Source organism: Dermacentor albipictus, chromosome 4 (assembly GCF_038994185.2).
Source record: "Dermacentor albipictus isolate Rhodes 1998 colony chromosome 4, USDA_Dalb.pri_finalv2, whole genome shotgun sequence".
NCBI lineage: Eukaryota > Metazoa > Arthropoda > Arachnida > Ixodida > Ixodidae > Dermacentor > Dermacentor albipictus.
The window spans coordinates 120,630,149-120,644,978 of NC_091824.1; the positions used below are offsets into that span (position 1 = coordinate 120,630,149).

The 14,830-nt window shown below is 46.2% G+C and overlaps 1 protein-coding gene across 5 annotated transcripts in view; it reads left to right on the plus strand.

The window, feature by feature from the left end:
* The window catches only part of LOC135916043 (unconventional myosin-Ia-like), a 215,447-nt gene that overhangs the window by 187,570 nt on the left and 13,047 nt on the right, over positions 1-14,830 (plus strand). For 3 of the 5 annotated variants that reach the window (XM_065449257.1, XM_065449258.1, XM_065449256.1), the window contains exons 21-26: positions 138-205; positions 864-1,080; positions 7,271-7,420; positions 7,635-7,703; positions 8,350-8,385; positions 11,462-11,548. In XM_065449257.1, the coding sequence (XP_065305329.1) occupies positions 138-205; positions 864-1,080; positions 7,271-7,420; positions 7,635-7,703; positions 8,350-8,385; positions 11,462-11,548 (627 nt within the window). The remainder of the gene's footprint in view (positions 1-137; positions 206-863; positions 1,081-7,270; positions 7,421-7,634; positions 7,704-8,349; positions 8,386-11,461; positions 11,549-14,830) is intronic. The other 2 variants (XM_065449259.1, XM_065449260.1) reach the window with 2 other exon arrangements.

The following is a 14,830-nucleotide window of genomic DNA, read 5'->3' on the forward strand; positions in this document are numbered from 1 at the left end:
TAATTGTTGGGCCTCTGTTTTTTTGCATGACCGACGGCGATAACCCTATATGAAAAAAAAAGCATTCTGGCAGTTATGAGTCTGTCTTTAAACGGTAATTGTTGCAGTAGGCTATATTCCCCAAATACCTTTTGCAGCCAAATGAACTCAAGCAGCCGATGATCTTCGAGATGGCACTGGTTCAGCATCAAGTCCGGTACCTCGGGTAAGGCTCTACCACTTCTATTTGCTCCTGTGGTGTACCTAATTAGCTTAGGTATACGATGCAATGAAGACAGATATACAGTAGAGAAGTTGCATTTGCACGATCTCTTTTCACGCAATTTTCGATCTTTTCACGCAATTCGTGACTGGTTTCATCATCATCATCATCATCATCATCATCATCCTGGTTACGCCCACTGCTGGGCAAAGGCCTTTCCCATACTTTTTCAACAACCCCGGTCATGTACTAATTGTGGCCATGTCGTCCCTGTTGATGAATATCTTAATCTCATCCGCCCACTTAACTTCCTGCCGCATCCTGCTACGCTTCCCTTCCCTTGGGAAGGGAAGCGTAGCAGGAGGCGGCTGGTTTGACTGGTTTATTTGACTGGTTTATTTCAATTCATGTTCATTGTGTCATTTAACAACACTCCGTATAGTCTTTGGATCCGACAACCTTTGGCTAGGGTAGCCGTCGCGTCATCTGCGCGTTCTAGACGCAGTAAATGAACACACTGATACATTACTATAATCAACGTTGCAATTTTTCCAACCTTATCGTGCATGTAAAGTGCACAATTTGGATGGTGCAAATTAAGCCTCGCGGTGCAGCTTCTTGTAAACTCCTAAAAGTTGCGCCTGCCTTTCTTTGCCTGCAGACTGATGGAGAACCTGAGGGTGCGTCGCGCGGGGTTCGTCTTCAGGCAGGACTACGTGGCATTTCTGGAGCGTTACAAGTTGCTCAGCGTTCGCACCTGGCCCCAGTGGACGGGCCTGCCGGTTGAAGGAGTCACACTTCTGCTCCGAGACCTGCCAATCCACCCTTCGGAGTACGTCTTCGGCAGGACCAAGATATTCATCAAAAGCCACCGGACGGTGTGTATTATTGGTGTTTCGCGCTTTGGAGAGAGAGAGTGAAAGAAAGAGAGAGATAAGCGATAAGAGAAAGGCGGGAAGATTAACTAGTCTGAGACAGGTCGGCTGCCCTGCACTGGGGAAGGGAGAAATGGGACTAAAGGATAAGGTGAGACATTCACACTATGCATGCGCACACATGTAATGGAGCATACGTCGCTCAGTTCGTCACAAGCAATCATGTGGGTTGGGGCATCTAAAAAAATGCAGCGCTTTTGCGGAATTGCGCGTTGCAGACGTACCAGGCCACGGTCACAGAAGCTTGTATCCGGTATAAGGCCTGTCGTCTGTTTGCCCTAACGTTGCCCAAAATGCAAGACTCAGATCTTGCGATGGGCATTCACGCAGGAGGTGTTTTAAAGATTCATCTGTGTCAAGTGTTTTGCAACTGGCACTGTCTGCAATACCAATTAGTCATTCAAATTCCAGTTTATTTCAGCTGCCTTTTAGCTAAGTTAAGGTGCGGTGATATCAGTCGCAGCTCAATTAATTGGGTGATCACAATCGCAGTGATGGTGCGAAGGTCACTTGGAGTATCGTCGTCTTGTGTGAATATGTGGTATGACAATGCTTTTCTTGTAATTGTGAACACTGTGCAGGAGGCGCGGGCTCAGAAAAATTAGGAAGCTGCGCGCCATTCTCTTAAGATTTTTACGCTAGTTGTGAGCATCACAGTTTCGCACCTGCAAGGAAAGTTGCTAAGGCAAACGATAGCCCAAGGGTCTGTTCTCTCTGTGCAGACTTACCTTGCATCGATAGGCTTATCAATATAAGCAGAAAAAAATCTTGATTTATGCCATTTATCCGTTTGCGGTGGCGAGCACCACGGATGGAGACGTCTATTGGGAATAAGCCAATCCAACAAGTAAAAACATTCGGCTTCATTGGGTCATGCTCCAGGATGAACCAGCGGTGTGCCGTGGACACTACGGCACACAACAACGCCTCAAGCAAACACGTCTCGCTGTGAGATATGTACACTACGTAGATAAACACAGTCGATTCCCATCCGCATATTTTTGTTTCAACTACCTTTGATATCTCCATCTGAATCTCAATACAATTGGCTGGAAACGCTTGATCGGCAAGGCCTTAGAGTGACCTTTGGAATACCATAAGCATACCCTCCGCGCAGGCTTAGCGGTTGTGGCGTTGCGCTGCTAAACACGAGGTCGCGGGATCAAATCCCGGCCGCGGCGGCCGCATTTTGATGGGGGCGAAATGCGAAACTGCCCGCGTTTCGTACCTTGGGGGCACGTTAAATATCCCCTGGTGGTCAAAATTAATCTGGAGTCCTCCAATACGGCGTTTCTCATAATCAAATCGTGGTTTTGGCAGGTAAAACTCCAAAATTCAATTAAAATACCACAAGCAAATACCACAAGCAAAGTGCTTCACAAAGTTCGGCTACCACAGCTCCTCGCCTCTCGAAGACTCCTTACGCAGTTATGCAGACCAAGCAATTCTAGAGCGAATTGAGCTCTCCCAAATCGTCTTTGGAACGAACTGAGTCGCATGTTTTAATAGCGCTCAGCATTCTTCGTCTTCTAGGTCTGAAATTCCCCAAATAATCGAAGGCAGCCACCGGAGCGACTATCGAAGGCCACCGAATCGAAGGCAGCCACCGGAGGCAGCCACCGGAGGCCAGCTGAAGATTCCGTGGATACACACGAGCGATCTACACACGTAGCGGAAGCACATTCGTTGGAACAATTGGAGAAAACGCATGACCAACATTTTAAAGTAGTTACCTACCATTCCGCTGGTATGGAGTCCGAAGCCGGCGCAGCAGCGTTTGTGATTCCGACCCTCAAGGTGTCCTGCGTAGCCCGACTAGACTACGCCAACTTGTCGACGGTATGCGAGAGCTCGTATGGACATTGGGGTAGTCTTAAGGAAACTGGGGTCCTACAGGGCGCGCCGCGTTGTGGGGCTGTCAGACAGCAAGCCTTCTCTGCAGTTCTTACAGCGAGGGTTTCGTCCGGAGAAGTCCACACAGTATTCGTTACGCCTTCTCAAAGAAATTGAAGGAAGCTTGAGCTTGGCCTTCAAATGTGGAACGCGATAGTATTCAAAGATCTCTGACTGCTTCTTACGCTTCCCGGCAACTGCAGCTTATGCAACCGCAATGTTTACCGGGAAACTCTGGCAGCGAACGCTATGCACGAAGGCGAACTTTCTGGTTGGAAAATGGCCTTTTGCCTGGGCCATCCCGGAGGTAGTGCACAGTCGCGCCAAACCTCAAACGGCAGCTGGAAAAGGCGTTTGTGTTTGAGTTTCCGCGTAACGAAATTATGTTTTCTCGTATATTCAAATTACAATCCGACGCTATCATGTCTGAAGGTAGTGGGTATGTCGTACTCTACGAATTTGCTGCCGCGTTTTTCTTTGAGAAATTCAATTAGTTCAGTGACGCCTATGCCCCACGTGCTTCGGGATGCGTGGTTCGGGATGATATTTCTCTCACGAACAACGTCGCCGTCGCCGGCACCGCATTTTCTACGACACGGGGTCCTTAAAATGCTATCGTGTTAAAAAATGAGGAGCCTCCGATTTGCTATAAAGTTTGAATGGCTCCTTTCGCACGTAGGCGTAGTGGGAAATGAGGTGGCTGGTAGACTTGCTCACGATGCATTAGACCTTAGGCCAACAACCCTCAACACCTTCTTATTCAAGCCATCGCCAGTCATTTCCAGCCTTTATGGTTGCCATCTCACCAGTCCTGTGCGAAAATGGGACTGAGCAGGCCAGAAGCCTCCCTGTTATATTGCCACCGCACGGCGTCAGTGCGTACTCCTACATGGTTAAAAAAGATCATACTTGCTGCGTCATTCTCATCTGTGACGTGTAAGACTGCAGGAGATGTTCAAGCATATTTGTTGGGGCGTTCTAGACTCGCTGCAGAAGGAATTTTTTTTTTGAAGTGCTTCAGCTTCAAGGCTCCCCACATGCTAATGTAGATATGTTTCCGTGAGGACACTGAACATGCAGGCTGGAGGTGTTTCGGCTCCTGCTGAAGTTCTTAGGTGATGCGGATTTAAACTGGGATTGGTAACGTTTAGCAGACTCACTTCGGGTCGTTCTGCTTTGGAGTGGGCGGGCCGGCCCGGCATCATGCTCTGAATGGCTCACAATCAGTTGAGTAGCCAGGGGGTGGCACCTGCACACATATGTGGCCGCAATATGTCGTGTTTAACTTTTTCTCTGCACTTGCACTCGCAGCACCAGTTCAAGGAGAGCAGCGATGTAGGCTCGCACAAAAACTCATCAGCAAGACAGGGCACTTGGTCACTGGCAGCCCAACTGATGATACGCAACATTTTTGTTGCTACCGAATTTGGCGTTCGAGGGACAACCTCACATGATCATCCGCTAAAATGATGACCTGGCGTCCGACCCCTGCTCAGTGTAGCTTGTTTAGCGGCTCTAGGGGAGACAAGTTGTGAAGGGTGAGAGGAGTAGTGTTCAGAAACAAAAAGAAAAAATGTAGCACAAATATAATCACATAGCCAAAAGAAAACTTTTGACGCCAACTTGGGATGAGGAGTAGCCCAATTCGGCTATTAATAGTCCAACCTGGTAACCCTGGCGTTCGTTCCTTAGTTTTCTTGCACTTATTTGTTACCAAGTGCACAACGTGTGCGCGTTCGTTGGCGTGGTGATTGGGGAAGCCGTGGTGAAGAGCTAAAGAGGGAAGGGACCACCGCAGCTGGAAATGCGAGCCGACGGGGGTTTATTAGGATATATACGACGCGCCGTTGGGCCGTCCAAGAGATCAGCGATTAGCAACGGCGCAATAGGCAGCGACAGGCATTCGGAGCGCAGATAATCCTTGGGAGGATCAGAGGCACCAGACATTATATCCTGGTCTTTCTGCGGCTTCGCTGGTCTTTCGTTTACGTTGCTATAGAAGAAATGGCGTCCTTTTTTGTCTCTGATGTCTTCTGCGAATATCATTGTATAGTTTTGGCAGATATGGCCTCGGCGCACCACGAACAGTGAGCAGCGCTCAGTTCGTCTAGAAAAGACGAGCTGATAGTATGCATAATGTCTGCTTCGGCAATATCGGCAGCTGTGTCATGGGCGTCCGAGTTGCCGCCGTCCTCATTCGGTGAACGTTAATCAGCCGAACGCGTCTCTCTAAAGAAGCCCAGACCATAACTGAGTTCGCCTGTCCGTGTCGTTTCTGTCGCCCGTGTCCTTACTGCTGCGCCTTAATTCTGGTCATAGACATGTGCCAACTAGGCCAGTGACGTGTTCTATTAGGCACATTAGCCGGCTGTCTATGGCGATATATGTTCATTTAACGACTCGAAACTATTTTGCAAAGGTGACGTTATCCATGCGTTCTCTTAAGAACTGGTTCGTCTGCGGAGCAACCGCGGTTCTCCTGCAGCAGGGTCGTTAGGAAAAGTTTCTAATACTTGCATCGCTGTTTCTCCCTGCGGATTGGAGCAACCATTGTTGTCCCACATAGTATTCGAACGAAACGAATATTGGACCCGCATGCGAAAATTTGCATATTCGCACAGCCCTGCTACTAGTTACCATTAACTATTTCGACCAAGGAGTAGACAGTCATTAGAAGCAACGCTCAACTACATAGCAGTACGCTCGGCGCACGCCGCTCGAACTCGCAACGGCGTCATAGACGGCGTTGCGACTCAAATGCACCGGAGACCCACGGTCGGTGAATTACAGAAAGAGCCCGTGGCGCCACATCGTGAGCGGAGGCCGTTCTAGAAACTCTTCTTTCGCTCGACGACAGGCGGCGCGAGCGTGGGCTGAAACGGGAAACGAGAAAGGTGGGCCGACGGCGAACGGGGATCTCCACAGTAGCTCCACAGAACGTGAGGCTCAAGGCTGCTCGAGATAAAGTGTAGCTCGTCGCGTTCTTGCGAAACGAAACTCTCGTTCGTGATGGTTTACTCGCCACCGCGGGTCGCTTCATCCGACTGCACCCTGGTGAGCGCTTAGCGTTTAGCGTACGTTTGCAGACTGCGCTTTTTGCGAACTATCGGAATCTGCGCGGCCATGACCTGTGCGAAGGAAAGCCAGCTTCTTTCTATTTTATGTTGTGTCGTTGTCATGGCGCCATACTTGTTGATGCGAGCTAAGTAAGATCGAGCTCCAATTGTGGATGAAACGGCAACGCTGAGACTTTTCCTGTCGAGTTCGAGCCTTGTCTTCCTAACAAATTGTGCTCGTTCTTACTAAGCTCCATATGGGCCCATATGATGCTCACATACTTTGTTGTTGCGCTTAAATTTGGAGGTGCAGGGGAAAGGGAGTATAATGCTGAACGTCGTGTGCCCTATGAGATACGTTAAGAGACGTTATAGGTTATGTTTGAAGTGGAGTCGCACTGTACGCATTCTATGAAAGCGTCGCAGCGCATATTTAGCATGGAAGCTGCTGCTCAGTATAGCCCATGTGGACGTGATTTGTAATCGAAGTCATGGCATTTGCAGCTGCACTGCGAACCCAGCTTTTTTTCGTCAAACTTGGAGATGGCTTATTGAGGCAGTAGTGTTGTTTACTACACTGCTTTTTGCTGTTGCTATAGGCCCCTCGGCATCAACCGCCTTCAATTTAATATAGTAGATCTTTATTACCATGCTATTTATTACGAAAAGCTCAACGTTACTGTAGCATCAAAATATTTCCGCAATCTGCGCCTCAGGGTTGCGCTTCGGCATATCAAAACTTTGGCGTCGCCTTTAAAGCGTGCTTTGCCGCAATATGATTCGCTGCTAGAAGAAGCCAGATTTACAGGACGGAGCGCTTTCTCGAAGATGGCGCATCATTTAATGCAAGTTTTGAACGATAGTTCTATACGTTAAAGCGCTGATTACTGATAACGAAGTAATAGTTTTTCACTGCTCATGCGTAAGTGTAAATCACGAAGAAAATTTGGTAGAAGAGCCGGTGTGAGAAAAACACCAATCGGCAGTTTTGTCTAAATAAAGTTTTGCCTTCTGCGCTCTTCTAGTCTAGTTACGTAGAAAACATTTGGCCTCACTTCACCATGTAACCAACGCATTGCGGCATTCGTTCGTTGCACACATTTTTTTTTATTTTTGCTTTTTTCTTGTAACTTCGCATAGCACAGTCTATGCACAGCTTCGAGAACTCCTGTTCGTTCTTCTAGGTCTGCGAACTGGAGGAATTCCGGCGCGAGCGGTTGAACGAACTGGCCATCCTGATCCAGAAGACCTGGAGGGGATTCGTCATGAGGGAGAGGTTTCTGCGCATGCGCGAAAGTCAAGTCATCCTGTCTAGCAACTACAAGTGCTGGAAGGTGAGTTTTAAGTCTTAGTACGTCTCCGGGCGCTGCGCTGTACGCTGCGCTTGGGGGCACGAGTGACGTCACGGAACTTTGCCTCAAAGCAAACGCAGAGACGCGGAGGCACGAAATGTTATGTTTTGTTCTTGTGTTCTCACGTTTTATGTTTTCTCTGATTTTCCTTGTTTTGTTTCTTTTTTTCTTCTTTCTCTTCTTTCTCTGTCGGTAGGCTCGTCGTGAATTCTTGCGTAAACGGCAAGCGGCGACCACCATTGCTGCCTATTATAGAGGATGGAAGGTTGTATGCTAATAATCAGTTTCATCTTGTTCGCTTTATGTCGTCCCACCTTTGTTGTTGTCTCACTTGCTGTCTTATAGCGCAATAAGTTCCACACCGGCAAAGAATAGACAAAGCACGCGCGAGAACTGGCGCTATGATATGTTTGTTAATTATGTCTTTGCTATCGAATATTTTTAATATGTTTTCTTCTAAACCGTGCCATTTACCGCTTAGTTGTTCTGTAATTCAGGTTTTTTTTTGTTTCTGTTTTAGTGCACAAGGTAACGTAAGCTGTACCCGGTTCCGCGGAGTCTTCGCAGCTGTTGGAATGCTGGAAACGCTTAAATTTTGTGATCTGAGTAGTTTTACTTCAAATTATGTTTCTACTTTTCATTTTTTATATAACGCGCACTATCAGGTGCGATGTGCAAACCCTTTGTAACAGGGTCCTAAGTAATGTTGTTTAAGGACAATTAAGCAACAAAGTCAATGGAGTCGTTAGCAAAGTGGAGCCCAAGTCATCTTCAGTTCGTGTACAGTTTGTGAATCTTTCTGCTGAAATGAATGCATGATCAATGTCTTGATTTGCTCACACACGTTATTTTGCAACGCCTGTTGATTTTTTCGTATTTGTTCAGTTGTTTTATCGCCTATTTTGTTCTAGGCAAGACAAGAGTTCGAGCGCCGGAAAAATCTTGTGGTAATTTCTAATTTTTTGTTCCTCCTCTTTTGTATTTATGAGTAGTAAGTTTATTGGTTCGCTTCTTTCTATCTGTTTTGCCTTTTGTGTTTACAGTATACCATAGTAACATGTTCTTTCATCATAGCGACATGTCTATTTGGACACTACAGCGCTTGAGAATAGGCTAAACTTATGGCTGCACATACTCTAACTCTATCGAAAAGAATGACAACTGTTTACAGCGTCAGAAAACTATGTCATAAAGGGGCATGTGCTGTGTCGTGTTGGGTTGGTAAACAAAGTGGTTAAACCGTCGCCTTTGCTGCTGAGTGCTATAGATGCATGGGGAGAAAGAAATTGTTGGTCAAGTACCCAAACCTAAACTACCTGCCAGTGTAAGTTGCCTTGTGTTCAAAATGTGTTATTGTAATGCAAACACGGCACGTGACTGCACAATGCACAGCGTTATGCTTGCTACAGTTCTTTTGCTTACGTGGGCCTAGCTTATTTGTTACTGTTTCTTATAATGCAAAAAATTTTTCCGAGGGTTAAAAAAAACGATACGATACGAAAGAAGGAACGAAGTAACTGCGTCTTCTAAATATTCGTGAAACAATAGCGCTGTGTAAGGCTACTTGCATAGCTGCAGGAACAGAATTGGGCGAGCTATTATTGCGAGTTTGGGTATGCTGCTTGGAGCAGCGCGTAAGAACTTTAGGGACAAAACTGCTAAAGACAACTTTCGCATCTCAGTAATAAATAGAACGCCGTTGCTTTTGCAGTTGTCAGGTTATTCGTTCACAGCACGCAATAAAAAAAGTGGGAGAGATGTTTGCCAAAGGAAAAAAAAATAGGCAACCAGAAAAAGCAGAACGAACTGGAAGGGATGCATCACTGAATCTTTTTATTTTATTCTCAGGAAGTTTCTGCTGAAATTTTGCTGCATATATAGGCTTCATGGCAGTCGTACTTAAGCTTCACCCTGTAATCCAGCGATTTCCAAGCCGCTCGTCTTGGTTGCTTTCTTGTAGTCACATCCTAATGAATATATTTATTTGAAAATTCATATAAAAAAACTGCATCTGTTGTATGATTCAGTGGGAGTACGCCATGTTCTATGAAAACATCTGCAAACGTGATATTTCGCACTTATAAACATACCGCAGCAAGACAAGTTGCACATCTTTCCACTCATTAGTTAGCTACACACTGCATCATGCAGAATACAAACTGGCATGATGGAAAGCACGCTGAAATATGCCGCTTAGAGCTTGTCCGATCACTTAATTTGACATAAAACCAACGCTTCATTGTCAAACTTTCTTGGCGCCTATTAAAAAGGATGTGTGCGTCTTGAGTGAGAAAATACATGCATGCACTCAATTTTGTTGAAGATGTGAAACTTTTGCTATTGAAGTTTTTCATTAGAAGACATTGAATTACTGTTTATTGTAGCTCTGTACAGCCTATAGCATCATTTTAGAGCTAAAACGTGCAAAGATTTCGAAGACATAAAAGCTGAATTTTATTTTTATTTTGCATGAGCGAGCGATTAATAGAATTTTTTTTTCTGCAAACTGTGCATTTGAGTTCGTGAACTGAACAGTGCTGTTCCAATTCATGTGACATGGCGAGGTGGATCTTGCTTACCACCAGAGTTGCACTATATTCGTTCTGACTAAAAGATGCTTGCTCAACGCTTTGTCACTTCCATCACGATGCTGGTAAACAATAAGCCAACGACTCGCCATGGTTGCTTAGCGGCTATGGTGTTGGGCTGCTAAGCACAAGGTTGCGGAATCGAATCCCGGCCTCGGCGGCCACATTTTGATGGAGGCATAGTGCGAAAACTCCTGTGTACTTTGATTTTGGTGCACGTTAGAGAACCCTTGTTGGTTCAAACTATTCCGGAGTCCCCCACTACGCCGTGCCTCATAATCAAGTCGTGGCTTTGGCTCGTGAAATCCAGTTACATAATTTTAACTTTTTAAACAATAGCTAATGTAAATTTCAATGCTTTTGAATTTTATCGACAATAACAGACTGTTCCTCAAAGCTTCATCCTCATCCTAATGCCGGTAAGCAACAGCCAATGTAAACTTTGACTGTTTTACCTCGATAAATGCATCTTCAAAGTGCTGATTGGCTCTGCGCAGTCTGCTTTGGTCGCGTTGGCTACACATATTTTACTAATAAAACGCGTGCAGGCTGCCGTCTTTTTCGGCACTGCATAATCTCATTTTCTCAAGCAGTATAAACTTGATTCTGAGCCATTTCACGTACAATAAACATTTTGCAGTTGTGCAAGCATTTGTTCTGGTCTTGACAAGAATGCAGGATGAACCTCTTGGGAACACAATTCGCTTAAACATCGACTTAGAATTCAGTTTGTCTTCTCGGCGTTTACTCGAGCCACAATATAACATACCCTGACCATGCGTATAGCTGGGAGATGGCTTCATCCTGCAGTGTACCGATGATGACGACAATTTTAATGGTGACGATAGCAAAGTAACTACAAGAGTGTTGCAATTTTTTTGTTGGCACCGTGAGTTTCGTGCGACAGCAGCAGGTTGCGGCAACTAAACGGCGTCCCACAGGCCAAGAACGACATTCTCCGCACTTTCCTTGCACAGAACTGTCTTACTGTTTACTGCGTGACCGACGGCTACGTAATGCACAGGTTCAAGGTGCACCGTGCGACGCTGCTGACCTCGCAATAGTCACGTGACCTTGCGTTCTGCTTTGCCTTGCTGCCTGTGCTTTTGTTTCTTTTTGATGCACTTGTCCCGCTTCAAAGCGCACTGCACCCTTTACGGCGCACTAAGTGCACACATACATTATCTTTTGCAGCACAGTAGCTGTTGCAGCACGCGCGTGCGCACAGACGTTTTGCACGGGTCGCGTAAGTGACGACGGATCGCGAGAGAAGCGAAGAGGGCGCAGAAAGAGAGGCGTAGTGGGGGTGCATGCCTTCGTTATTGCTTGGTTATCCTCTCAGTGGCGGCTGCCGCATCAGTGTGTGTCGTCGTGAATCCGCAGCGAGGTGGGGTTATGTTCTGTGTGTATATGTGTGCATGACGGACGTTTGAAGACGAGGGAGGAGTTCCACGGCGTCAGGCAGGCGAGGACGCGGGAGTGTGCGGCGCGCGTCCTGGGCAGATCCTACCGCCTCTATAAGGTGAGCGGCCCCGCGCGAGCCACAAGAATACCCGCCACCAGCGCGATGTGAAACCCCCTTGAGTCCGGTTCTCCATTCGTGTGTCCTTGTCCGAGGGTCGCAAGGCTGCGCCCGGCATGTCGCCTTGCATGGTTGCTCGCTACTGGCTGACTAGATGGAGATGATCATGGCTTGGCTACGTTCACTTGATGCATCCGGTAATAGCTCTACACGTGCAGCCAGGAAGGTGAACATGAAGGTTGTGAATGATACCTTGCAGGAGTTGGAAATGTACATTCTTCTAGGCGTGGCACATCGGCCAGTTCATCTGAAGCAAAAGACGTCGAAGAAATGTGCGCAGTTTAGCTTAACTTTTGTGTCGACGTCTACCTTTATCGGTTCTCCGGTAAAGCTGTTCAGACCATTAGGTTTAGTTTTTTAAAGCAACTCAACTTTAGGTGTCACCAAAACCACCCAGGTGCACGTGAACCGCAGTCACTGCGAACCTGACATAATTCGTAGTCGTTAGCGACCGTACCTCGTGTTCAGTAATATGCCGTAGACTCTTGCAAGCTCCAAAATTGTTTTCTAACCAGCCGTGGTTGCTCAGTGGCTATGGTGTTGGGCTGCTGAGCACGAGGTCGTGGGATCGAATCCCGGCAACGGCGGCCGCATTTCGATGGGGGCGAAATGCGAAAACACCCGTGTGCTTAGATTTAGGTGCACGTTAAAGAACCCCAGGTGGTCAAAATTTCCGGAGTCCTCCACTACGGCATGCCTCATAATCAGAAAGTGGTTTTGGCACGTAAAACCCCAAATATTATTATTATTATTAAAATTGTTTTCTCATAGTTGCATAAATATTTGACGTATTTCTCCGCGCAGTAAAGCAGTTAATATTGAAGGGGAGGTGAGAGGGTTGGCTGCTTCAGCCGCAGTCGTTGCAATCACTTTCTTCTAGCCATGCCTCCCAGCGACACATCCTGAATTATACATCATTTATACAACAATACCAATGAACTACCAGGCTTACAATCCAGTAACAGTGTCTTTGATACGTCTCGCTTGTTTTTAGTGCGCACTACATTTTACCTCGTTTTGACTAAGTAATCCTTTGTGTAGAGCAGCAAATAACCACAAGAATGGGGCGAGTACGTGCGCCCTGCACAAGAGCGACAGCCTTTTTATTTGCGAGCGGATCTCTAACCCAAACGCTACCTTATTAACTTTTAATTATGCGTCCAGCTCTAGAAAGACGTTAACAGACCCGCGCTTGGTTTCTTTCTTTTTTATATAGAGATATAAGCATAATCTCTGCGTAGAGAGGGAACCTGCCTAATCGTGCACACACGCTTTCGTCAACATGCTTGAGAGACTGGCCTTCCGATTTTAAGCTATCTTTCCACGCTGCCTGACGGTACCGTTGTTGTTGTTCATGGTCGCTTCCGTCGGAAAGCTCTTCGTAAGCACGGCACTAAGCAATGAGCTGCAAAAATTTCGCAGTTCAGTCACAGGCAAATAGAATGGAGAGATAGTTATCTTACTTATATCCATGTTCGTGCGTGTACGCTTATAATATAACTGTCACTGCTTTCGAGGAAAAAAGTAGAAACCGAATTTATTTTCTACCGAAAGCGGCAGTTAGGCGATATCTGAAGTTTACTTACGACAGCGGTGCATGCGTCGAAAGCTGCTCCCGTGTTGCTTTCACGGCCTAACTTTTGTTGATTAGGGGTTGCCGCAGTAATGATTTTCAGTATCTCAAGCTTGACATTCTGAAACATTTCATGTACAATGGTCGACGCGATGAGATAACTCTAGTACGAGCAGTAGCCTTGGCATATATATTAAACAACGCACTCGAGTATTGCCCTGTTTCCGTTGTGAAGAACCGGCTTAGCTTGGGTCTTGTCAGCAGCCGCTAGCTGAACTAAAAGCGCCTGTTTGGAAATTATTAAATATATTTTCTGTTTTATGCACGGCTTTTCGCATGTCGTGCATGGTATCTGAAAGCTTTTCTTCCCTGGCTGTGCGTCTCTCCCTTTCTTCCTCATTTTCTTTTTTATAGTCAGGTCGATTTTTAATGAACATCGCAATTTTCTTAACGCCTGCTTTAAAGCGTTAAATAGCCAAACTTTCACCGTAAAAACGAATGTTCGCGAGCTGAAAAACAAAATGACTTTTCATTGTTTCATTTCTTGAAAGGGAAAGCATCTCCCGATCACGCCTTTTGACATAATGCTTTCTCAGAGATCTTAATTATTGTCATAGAGTCTATGAAACTGAGCGTATGTTATGAAGTTAGAGGGGGGCATAAGTTCATGGTTTTTTTTTCTTCCAAAAGATACCCCACAGCCTGCTTATGGCACGGGGTTTGAAGATTTTCCTCATGCCCTCACGGTATTAATATCAGTTCGTGTAATACAGCCATTTCGTAGTAAACAAATTGTATAAGAATGAATTAGATAATCAAAGCTTTATTGAAGTTCATGAGAGATTTCACTTTGCCTGTCCGTCGCCAACAATTTATCCCAACGACATCGCCGAACGCTGATTGGAGGCCTAGCTATCATCGAGGCTTCTCGTTGTAAGCTTCAGAATAGATATTTGGCAGCTCCCACGCTGACGTATACGGTGTCAGTGACGTCAGGAGAAGACCTCAGTGCTCTCACACTGACGTCATCGAGGTGAAAACAAGGTGAAAAGCTACGCGTTGTCTTGATTCGCCAATCTTCAGCAGGACAGTGGAAAGTTTGAATAGAACAACAATGCGATGTATGCAGCGTCACGTCTATATTCCCCTGTACTCACTGCAGGTCATCGAAAAATACCAGAGCTAGAGAAGAGAACCGGTGCCCACATATTTAGTGCCTTTGCTGCGTCACACATTTTCGGAGAACGTCACTCACGTAAATAAGTATGACACCAATCAGTGGTCGCACAGTTCTTGTGCAACGCTGACTCACTGGTAGCGGACCGTATAACCAGCAGCAGAACATCTGCGATTCTTTGAAAATCAACAAGACACAGTGAAATGCACTCAGCTGCGTCTACGTGCAGAACGTGGCCGTACACAGACCGCTCATTTAAACGGGAACCGCGCCTTTTAATTTAGAACCGTTAACGTTCCTTTTTCCTTCACTGCAACAAAAAAAAGTTCGTCGATTCTTAAATACGAGAACTGCGTAGCCAATAGGAGGTAACGAGATTCTAACTTGACATGTTGGCAGGAACCTCCTTTACAACACAGATAAAGTGGTTCCATTAATACGGTGTAAGGCGCACACACTCAGATGCCTCGGG